The sequence below is a fragment of the Lactuca sativa genome, chromosome 8 (genome assembly GCF_002870075.4).
Source record: "Lactuca sativa cultivar Salinas chromosome 8, Lsat_Salinas_v11, whole genome shotgun sequence".
NCBI lineage: Eukaryota > Viridiplantae > Streptophyta > Magnoliopsida > Asterales > Asteraceae > Lactuca > Lactuca sativa.
Genome location: NC_056630.2, coordinates 190,260,752 through 190,272,005, shown reverse-complemented (window position 1 = coordinate 190,272,005; position 11,254 = coordinate 190,260,752). Strand labels below are relative to the sequence as shown.

The 11,254-nt window shown below is 34.3% G+C and overlaps 1 protein-coding gene across 1 annotated transcript; it reads right to left on the bottom strand.

Moving 5' to 3' along the window:
- Positions 1 to 1,351: 1,351 nt before the first annotated feature.
- On the bottom strand, positions 1,352 to 6,376 carry LOC111921936 (cucumisin). The gene is made up of 10 exons (XM_052767032.1): positions 6,234 to 6,376; positions 5,971 to 6,059; positions 4,746 to 4,837; positions 4,418 to 4,655; positions 3,805 to 4,318; positions 3,157 to 3,257; positions 2,831 to 3,046; positions 2,633 to 2,744; positions 2,118 to 2,331; positions 1,352 to 2,023 (listed from the first exon to the last, which is right to left on the bottom strand). The coding sequence occupies exons 1-10, from the start codon at positions 6,324 to 6,326 to the stop codon at positions 1,488 to 1,490; spliced, it is 2,205 nt and encodes a 734-aa protein (XP_052622992.1). The 5' UTR covers positions 6,327 to 6,376; the 3' UTR covers positions 1,352 to 1,487.
- Positions 6,377 to 11,254: the final 4,878 nt, after the last annotated feature.

Below are 11,254 nucleotides of genomic sequence, written 5' to 3'. Positions count from 1 at the left end.
TTCACTCTGCCAGACCTACACGTCGAATTAGGGATCCCAACTCGTCGAGTAGGTTTCTTAACCCACGTCCCAGAAATAATTCCTACTCGACGAGTTTGAGGCCTCCAACTCATCGAGTTCTCATATAAAACTGAATAAAGTTTATTTAAAGTACGTACCAGGAACCGTACATTACAATATATCGGTTGATGTAATATAAAGTAGTATATTTGATGTGGTGTATATTTATTTGTTGATAAGTTGATTTATATTATGATATATGTTGTTTGTTATTGTAATAGTTATTCCCTAAGCCTTTGGCTTACATTGTTTAGTTTTTGTTATGTTGCTAGTTAGGTTGTTGTAGTACTCGGCTTGGATCCTATACTTGATGTCACTACGATTCCTATTGATAATATCTTCTATTCAATGTGCCAGTGTAAACTAAAGTGTTTTATAAGTTGTAATTAAACAAATTTTGGGGTGTACTTAGTACAAAAATATGGGTGTTACATGCAAGTATGTTGACTTATATATTTCATGATTTTCGCCGACATTTTTTTATGTTGACTTCCTGGCTATCATTTTGGGTTTTGACATTTGTATCATGTTATATTATGAAATTATCTTTGAAATGTTTATTTCTATAATTGAATGAAATTCATAATGCATATTCTAACATATGTATCGAGGGGAGAAAAAGCGATATATGATCAACTAATAAATAATACATTGCAACAATTAAGTGTTACCCATGCTTCAAAACGTGTTCTCATTCGTATTTAAAAGGTATTAATTGCATATATACAAAAGAGAAAAAAGTGTTGCATTTGATACATAAAGTGTTGGTATAGATTGGATGTAGTAATGAAAAAGTAATGCATACTGTGCGAAAAGTGTTGTATATGATAGGTAAAAATGTTGTTGTAGGATGGTGAAAGTAATGAAAAGGTGTTGTATTTTTTGGAAAAAGATGGTCCACCTTAAAATTGTTGCACTTATAAAAAGAGGCAACACTTTCGAATAATGTGGTATATTCTAAAAACATTGTTGATTTAGACCTAAAGCAACACTTGCTAAAATGTTCATTAGGCATAATACAAGACTTTTAAGACATATTGCAACACTTTATGGGTGTTGCGATAGTTTCATTTGGTTGAAGTGTATTGATAGCCAAACAAATTGGTACTAAGTATATTTGAAATCATAATGGTAGCAGGATTTTTATACCAAATATAGTTCGTATGGTACTCGATTTGAAGAAAAAAGGAGTGGTACTCTACCATGTCACCACTACCAAAAAGAATAACAAAAGCCAAATCTTTCAACGTCCTTGTGAAGGTTTAAAAGTTTCACTTCTTGAGCAAAGATAAGCTTCCAAAATAACAGTTTATTAAATTATTGAGGTTTGCAGAAAATATTACAAATTGGAAATTTAGTATCATACACAACAAGAAAAATATTATGAGAGAATAGCATAATCTTTATAGTACATTACATAATGACTATCATGGAACATGCACAACGATAGGGCTCCTCACTTGATGCACTCCATCATCCCATGTCAAAGCACTAGAAACAATTGGGTCGTCTAACCTCCTTATGATTCCCTGCACAGACACCTTAAAAGACAGCTTTTGCCCAAGTCGTTCGAACCGTAAAACATTGGGCTCAACCTGTATCCTCAAACCACTAGCAAGTGGTCTTGTTATGAAAGCTCTATATGTTGATTTTGCAGAGCCGACATTGGTGACAGTCCTATTAAAACTTGAATCAATCAATCTGTTGCGGAGTGTTGGGATGACAAAAGTAGGATAGTTTAAATCTTTAGTTTGTTCCATGAGCTGAGAGCAGCTACTACTGTTGTCCCCAGTGAGGCTTCGAATATGTTGGCTGGTGTAGCCTTCAAGGCACAAAAAACTCAGATAATCGACTTCCACAGCTTCATACACCAGCCCAGGTTTTATAGCTGCCAATGGATTCAAATTGCCAGCTCCATATGCAAATTCAGCATCTGTATTGATCTTGTCACTCATAGCAGAAGCTGAAATTTAAAAAAAATGAAAAAAATTTGCGTAAGTGATGTTTCGCACCATGAATGTCAGTGGAGATGCGATATATATAACTAGATATGTTACCTGTTGTCATGAGAGCCGACTTAATGGCTGAAGGAGACCATGTTGGGTTAAAGGTTTTGATATATGCAGCTATCCCACTGACGTGTGGGCATGCCATTGATGTCCCTGATATCATGTTGAAAGGAACAGCTCTGCGGTCTCCTTCTACTTCGGTAATTGGAGCCACAGGTGGCCATGCTGCTAGAATTCTTACCCCAGGAGCTGTTAGGTCTGGCTGCAACAATCGAAAATTTCAAATATGAGTGTTTCTATTCAACACCAAAGTCCAAATCACTTATGTTTTCATAACTGTTACATGAATTGTTGGGAAAATTTTAATATACATAAAAATATAATCATAAAGTTAGTTATTTATTGTGATAACAATCAATCTATTAAGGTTTGTGTCAGTTCACTCTGTATATAGCTCTATATATCTCTCTCTTATGTATTATTAGTTTAGTAGACAAATAGTTGAATAAAAATATTGGTTTGATAATTAATATTAGTTATAACCGAAAAAGAACATGAATTACCTTGAGGATGTTTTGGTGTATCGCATTTGGACCTCTTCCGGAGAAAGAGGCAACATATGGAGCAGACGCATTCTTGACAACTTCACTCTTCAATATTAGAGCAGTTGCATTTCTGAGAAGAGCAATTCAAGTTCATCAGTTTGTGTAAATAAACTCTATTTATTTGAATACAAGTCAAAAAAGATGATTTATAATTACCTTGTTGATTGTATGTAGCGAGATATAGTTGCTGCTTGTTCCAAGTTTACAACACTAACAGGCAAAGGATATGACATCACAGTGTCAGAATACGGATCTGTCATGATGGACCCAACAGCACCAGCCAACATTTCAGTTTCTCCATTCGATATCCCATCACATAATATTATTTTCCCTTTCACTAAATTCTTGTCCAAAGAGTTCCTAGAGCAAAACCTGGTGTATATACATTCATCAAACACCCATCAAGAAAATGACCATTCAGGTAAACAAATGCAACACAAATTCGCTGGAGAAATATCTTTATTAAAAACTTATATGTATACCTTGATATTGAACTATTAAAACCAGCCGTGATATTCGGAACATCTCCCGCATAAATCAGTGGATACATTCCATCAAGTGTGAATGGATTTATTGAAACTCCCTGAGATACGATCAAATAATTTAAATTGTAGTTTCCATCAAAAAAGAAAAAGTCAACAGGTTTTTTTTCAAAAATGATATAGGGAAAATGACTTAAAAGCCCAACAAAGTTTCCAAACCATTCAAAAAATCTCTATCATGTTTTTTCTATTAAAAAAAACCCAATGAACTTAACTTTTTGTCTAAAAAGTCCAACAAAGTTCCAAACCATTCAAAAAATGTCAATTTTGTTTTGTTTAAGTTCATTGGTGTTTTTTTTGAACAGTCAAAACATGATTGGAGTTTTTTAAACGTTTTGGAAACTTTGTTGGTTTAACAAGTCATTTTCCCGATACGGTAATAAGACACGTCATCTATTTCTCTTATTTGACTTTCAGGAAAGTGTAACTTAGTTGGGTTTTTTAGACAAAATGTTAAGTTCGTTGGGTTTTTTTGGACAGACAAAACATGATTGAGGTTTTTGAACAGTTTGGAAACTTGGTTGGGCTTGTAAATCATTTTCCCAGATGATATATAATCTATTAGGTTTAAGGATAGATAATACTCACATCAAGAACCACACCATTGCCTAGTCTTACTGGGGTCATCAAATCTATATCTTTAGTGCCAGCAGCAACCGAAAGAATCCATGGAGCGATACTACCAGTGGTCTGTGGCATCGGGCCTTGATTGTTTCCAGATTGTACAGTCAATATTCCATTCTTCATAGCATGAAAGGAACCGATAGCAAAAGGATTAATGAAATGCTCTTCAGCAACTCTTAATCCAACAGAAACGGTGATTATGTCAACACCATCAGCAATCGCAGCGTCAAAAGCTGAAAGTATGTCCTCGTCGCTACAGCCCTGTATCCAACACATCTTATATACTGCGATCCTCGCTCTGGGAACTCCCCCTCGAGCTGTTCCTGTGTTGAGGCCAAGATGATTGGCATTCGTCACTACGTTTCCTGCAGCGGTGGATGCAGTGTGTGTTCCATGACCATCCGAGTCTCTTGGTGATTGGAGTTCTGTAGAATCGAATATTCCATCTGCCTTGAAGTATCGAGCTCCAATTATTTTGCTGGATATGTATGTGATAAAGAGAGAAGTCAGAAATTATAAACCCTCGTTTGATGAAGATGATGTGAAACATATATTGATTACAAAATGAATTTATTACTTGTTGCAAGTAAAATTGCCTTGGCAAATGCCCTTCCATTTAGCAGGAGGAGGACCATATCCTAAGTCAGTGAAACTGGCTGATTCAGGCCATATGCCCGAGTCAAAAACTCCGATGATTATATCACTTTCCGTTGTTGATCTTTTTACTGTAAGTGGGAAACCTAAGAAGTCCCAAGAGCTCGTTGTTTCCAGTTGGCTTAATTTGCTAGGAAACACAGAAACAACCCCTTCCATGCCTATATGTATATATATACATGAAACTTCCATGATTAATTTGGATTCATATTATCGTCTGTTAAATGTTCGAATATATATTATATGCTTACCTGACAGTTTCTTAGCCTCCTCTTCGGTAAGTCTTGCAGAAAATCCGTGGAAGCTTTTAGTGTATCTTTGAAGCATATGCTTCCTTGCATCCCTGCCATAGTAAAGTCACATGCGAGCAAGCAGTTAATTATTATATATTTACCATGTGTTGGATTAATTAGATTTGACCCGAACAACTTTCAAAAGCAGTGTTTATACCAGGGGTATTTTATGAATGTTTTGTTTTTTTTAGCTTTTTTACAAGTCTTTGTATTAGAGTCAATGTCTTTTAGTTTAATATAAATAGGGCCTCTACGGGTTGCTTTTGTTTAGTTTAATATAAAGACTTTTAGTTAGATTTTTTCAACAATAAAGTTTTGGTTAACTAGTAATAAGAATGTTTCTTTTCTCCCTAGTAATATTAACGTTAATATTAACTAATAATATTAACGTTTCTTCTACCTGATTGCACATTTTTCTTGGGCATCAAGGTATTACAATGTTGATATCTCGTAAAATCGGCCTTGGCGGCCGATTAATAAGTGATTAATCATTTGGCGGTCTTGAACATATTACAGTGCTAGATGTAAATTGGTAAATATGGTCATCCTCAGGCTTGGTGGTCTTTGGCGGCCCTTATGGCCATAGGTGAGAATTAATATTTAAAAAAAATAAATTTATTAATTTTCAAATATTATACCAAAATTTTTAATTTTCAAAGTTTTAAGCATTATAATTTTAAGATATTATACTAAAATTTTAAAATTTTAAATTTTGAAATACTTATTTTTTTAGAATATATTAATTAATTTTAAATAATTTTATTAGTAATTAAGGATTCCCGATTAATCCCCGCCGAGACCCATTAATCACTTAACATAGTCGACCACCGAGCTACTGGCAAGTGATTTTCACAACCTTTCGCTTAAATATATGTCATTTTCTTGTCAAATGTCTAGAATATAAAACTTTCAAAACGAAAACTATAGACCTAGTGTCATACCCTACACGAAAGAACCATATTTAAAACGAAATTTTGATTACAGTTTTCTTTTTGTTAGTGACGGGTTCAGTTGGTCTGCATCCTTACAAACGGCTATTAAGTGTTGGAATATATATTACACACTCCAAATTATTTCATTTACTGCCACTAAAGATCCTTAGCATATAAAGCCTCTCCTCTAACATAAGAAATATCATACTGTATAATACTAAATCAATGAAGAGTAGGATGGGGTAGGTAACCTGCCAATAACTTGTTGTAGCATGCTCAAGTGAAGGGAGAAGGAAGCTGCATCGTCTAGAGTGTTGTGGCCCATATACACCACGAATACCTGCACATAACCAGTTACTCGACATCGATCATTTAAACCGAAAACATTCATCACATTAAACAAAACACGGCCTTTATCCACGGGATGACTTTTAGTGATAGAAATTTCGTCATGTTATGGTGACATGTATTATGTGTCAGAAAGGTGGAAGACTGGAAGATTGCAAGCATGTACCTTTCGATTGTGGTCAGATTCAGTGTGAATTGTTGTAGGCAGAAGCAGCAGAAGGAAGCATAGGTTTAAAATGACAGAGAGTTGGATTGCCATTGAAGAGATGAGTCGGTGTGATAAGTTCTCATTCGGTAGTCGTATCTACGAATTTATATACAAACTTGTATTGTATTAGTTTAATAAAATTCTAGGAAAAGGTCCACGAGTTTGAATAAGCAACAGGTATATATTGTCCAATAAGAGTCCTTTTCGTTTGATAAATTCATATATTTGACCTGTTTTGTTTATTCTTTTTGCAAAGATTAATTAATAAATGTGCGATCATATCTTTTCTTTTTAACACGAACTAGAGGATACAATGTATCCTTATTTAGAAATTAAATACAATACCGAGTTTGACATATCGTCTAATTAATATCTATATCTCTATATATAAGATCGACTTCGACACTAGCATATAGTAAAGATATATATAATGGCTACAGAACAAGGTTAATCGTTACATGTTTAAATACATTGCAGACTATGGAAAAGTTGTATTCTAATATTAGTTGAGTCTGTTTTTCTTTTTGGATGAATGACACAAGAGACACTAATGTGTTCCTATGATGCATGTGCACGTTTGTATATAATACACATAAGTTGCTTAAGTGAAAATATTTTATGTAAAATGTAGTAGAAATCATGGAAAAAAACATCGTTTGAACCTAGAAGAACAAAAAATAAATTCTTGTAGTGATTCATTGGAAATACCAACATATTAGTGATAGATTCATGAGATTGCGTAAGAAATCGATCCCTCACAAAATTCCAATAGATATATGTCACTATTCCGTTGGCAATGTATCGCTAATTTTCAGATTTTCAAGGACCGGAATTTGGAGGTTCAAACATGTTTTTTTCGTTCTCCTTTTTTCGTATGACTTCATTATATATGGAATAGTCTTATTTCATCAATTTGTATGTATTATATACATTCGTATATGTGCACCACCAAACCTCATCTTAATCTATTTATCACAAACCTATCCTTTTAGAAATTAATTACAATATTAACTTTTTACATGTCATCTAATTAATAATATCACTATAAGATAATAGCAAATTGTAAGTTTCTTTATCCTTTTACAATAAATTATATAACAATTTGTATAGGACGACTATTACATATATAACATTTATCAAAATGTTATACATTATTGATTAAGGTCAATTAAGCTATATCGTTTTTTTAAGTGAATTCTACTTTTGGTTCTTGTAGTATTCAATTAGAGAAAGGACAAAATTATGTAGTTGGTATGTGGTTTATAAAACACAAAACATGTGTATTCATACACATGACAACTATTTGAACATCTACAACTATTTGAACTTCTAGGCGCTTGGTCTCTATGGTTTATTTTCTTGTCCGGTCATGTTTGCAATGTAATACACATCACAACTATAATAATGTAAATCCCACCCTACCTCTTCCTTCTCTTTATTTTAGGTCACCTCTCCACGATCACTATTGTCATCTTTTTTTCCGGGTGACCATTTTTTTGGTGACTATTGTTCTATCTATTTTGGTGTTTATTTTTCCACAGTCATCTCCACCAACCACCATTAGCCACCACCAACACCATATCAAACAAAAATAGTAGCAAAGACAAACTTGAAATCATAGTCATACTTGATCAATACTTTTGGGCAATCAAAATCGAACTTTACAAACTAAATCAAACTTCATCCACACCCTGTATATTGAACCCACCACCATTATCATCCAAATTTACAAAATCCCTATTTCATTCTCTTCTTGAGTCCAATCATCCACCACCACATATGGCCATGGCTACCCAAGCTTTGTTCTTAGTATCCATACTCCTCACTCAAACCTCCTATGGATACAATCATAACTCACCTCCTTCACCTCCGTAAAACCAATTACCAAGCCCACCACTCATTTGTACCTTATGGAATTTAAACAATACTAAAATTAAGAAGTAGTACAGGATTGATTCATACCAAAAAATCGTCACAAATCGTTTAGCTTCAATGGTGGTGGTGAGTTTTAAAGAAGGTTTCCTACCAATGCATGAAGAGCTAGGGACGGGGGAGCATTTTCCTCAAGTGGTATCATTTTTTTCAAACTCTTAAGTGACTCCCCTTTCAAAGTATTTTTAACTTTTGTACCATATAGACTTAAAACTCTAATCCATATATAAAATTCTCAGTTCAATCATCTCTAATATTCTCATATAGCTTCGATAGGTTCAGTTGTGTATCGTAATTAGGGTTTATATAAATTGGACCCATGTGATAGCACTAATACATGAGTTGGATATTAAATTGTGACGATAAGTTGATAACATCTTCAAGAGTGTTTGTGTGTGTGAGTTTATTCAAACGCATTCACGATGAAGAGATTTACATTGAGGAGAATTATGGTGGCGACTTGGAGAGTTTGGTAGGTTTATTGTCAATGGAGATAAATAACGATATAAAGAATGGGAGTTTGATGGGTTCGTCTTAAGACAAGGTCAATTTATAGAGTTGGCCCAATGAGTAGGTTTTGTAAGCCATGAGTACTAACCAGTCAAGGAATGAAACCGTAGGGACCTAGTACGTATCACGTATGATAATTCTCCTGTATTCACATGTTTTGGAAAACAATATCGCCCAACCGCATAATTTTTCTTAAAGTAAATAAAAGAAACGATCAATGTGTGAGAACATACATAAATGGTCCGTGTGTTAGAAAAAATTACAGAAACGGTCCCTCTATAACAAAATTACAAACACATTCTCAATTAAGACAAAATTACAGAAATCGTCATATTGTAAGGGATAGATGAAATTACATAAATTATCCTCGTTTAAAATAAAATTACAAAAATGGTCCTAATGTAACAAAATAATAGATATAGTCTTTACATACCACAAAATTATAGAAATGGTCCTTGCTTGTAAAATAAAATAAAGAAATTGTCTCTATATAACAAAATTACATTAATAAACAATCTCCTGCAACACATGGGCATAAAGCCCTCACAGAAAGCATTTGCATACCATAAAATAGGAACTAACCAACAATTAATGCCCCACTATTGTGTTATTTTTATACCACTGGTTTTAAATTTATAAAACCTATCGAATCTCAACTAGTTTTAAAACACAAATAGGCAGTGTACATATAACAATCGGATCTTCGAGGTACTAAAATCCAACTATTTTACATTTGGAAGTAGGTCACGAAATGAGCTATGCCGTGTCATGTCGTGAGTCAGCATTGGCTACGAGAATGCACATTTTTTTGGGTGTCACGATGTGAGCCATTATTGGTCATGTCGTAAGAGCCATCTTATGCTCAAAAACCCTAATGGTTTAGGTATTTAAAGGAATAAGGAGGTTATGGTTGCTAATCACGATGTGAGGTTTGTTGGTTGACATTATGGGTTGTTGACTTTAACTTTGACCGTTGACTTTTTAGCTGAGTTGGCTTTTGGTTAACTCCTTATTTTGGAAGGAGAGCTAAGGGTTTACCCGGTGTGGTTGTATAGATAGTGTATAGTATTTGTATCCTTGGCATTAAGAGCGGTAGCAGTTGATCATCGTCTATTAGGTGAGTCTCCTCACTATACTCGTGGGTCGAAGGCACCAATCCCAGCCCATTGAATTGTGCTGGTTGTCTTTGTGACCCCTGCATGTTTATGATAGGATGGGCCCATTTGTATGCTGGTTTGGGCCTATAATTATTTTCATTGGGCCTATTTATATGATGGATTGGGCCTATTATTGTTTATGTTGGGTTGGGCCATTTATATGTTAGGTTAGATAATTATTATTTATGTTGTACTGCGCCCATTTGTATGTTGGGTTGCGCTTATTATTATATGTGCTAGGCTAGGCCCATTATCATGTATGTTGGGTTGGACCTATTATTACGCTGGGTTGGGCTCATTTATATATGTTTGGTTGGTCCCATTTATGTATGTTAAGCTGGGACCATTTATATCGTATGTGGTATTTTGGGAAACTCGCTAAGCTTCGTGCGTATAATTTATGGTTTAACATTTTCAAGTACCTTGAGTTTGAATGGGAAGGTTCTGGAATGATTGCATCACATCCCCTGGAGATTTCATACGTATGATTTGATGATACTCTAATGTTCTTTTTGAAACACTGGTTGACATTGATGATCCTTTATTATATATGTATTAAATGTTTTCCTAATTAAAAATAAAAAATAATTCTATGAGTCTTGGGACGTTACAAGTTGGTATCAAAGCCTTGATTTGAGAGATTTAAGAAGACATTCGGGTGTGTCAGAACTCAAACTAAGGAATTGATAACCTTTTCAAACAAAAAATAGATTTTCTAAAAATATTTTTGCAAATAAAAAGGGTTATGATGTGTGTAATCAGTCGAGTTCAAGTAAGTGATTCTCAAAATACTCATACATATGTATTATGACTAGTATACGTGATATGTGAATTGCATTCTAGAGTATGGCTAATGATACCCTTAGGAATCGTATGCTAGAATTTCCTGATTTATGTGATGCCCTATAGCCTAGGGGGTTTGACGTTATGTATTACTTGGGATTGATATCGACTAAGTTACTTGCTAAATGTATGATTTTAAAATTGTATACGATTAGGATAATATAGTGCTAGAATTATTGGTTTAGCCTTATTTCTTGTTTCTTGTTTGGTTGTGGGCTTAGGGTAGAATCATTATTTGACAGTCTACGTGGTCCCATTTTGTGTATAATTTGGATGCATAAGGCATCCATCAGTGTTGGTTAAGGTTCTTAGTATAGCATAGATAGGTGAATTAAGAATTTGCAGGAGAGCCTAGGAAAGGCCAAAGTAGGAGTTGTATGCTGCTTAGTATAGGATTTGTGTGTATAGATTTAGTGGGTGTGACTTAGAGGATTCGAGACGGTTCTTGAGGAAAGTATGGATAAGTGTGGAAGGTAGTATTGGGTCCGTATTATTGAAAGCACAGTTAATATACTCGAATCAAGGACGGTCTCGGGG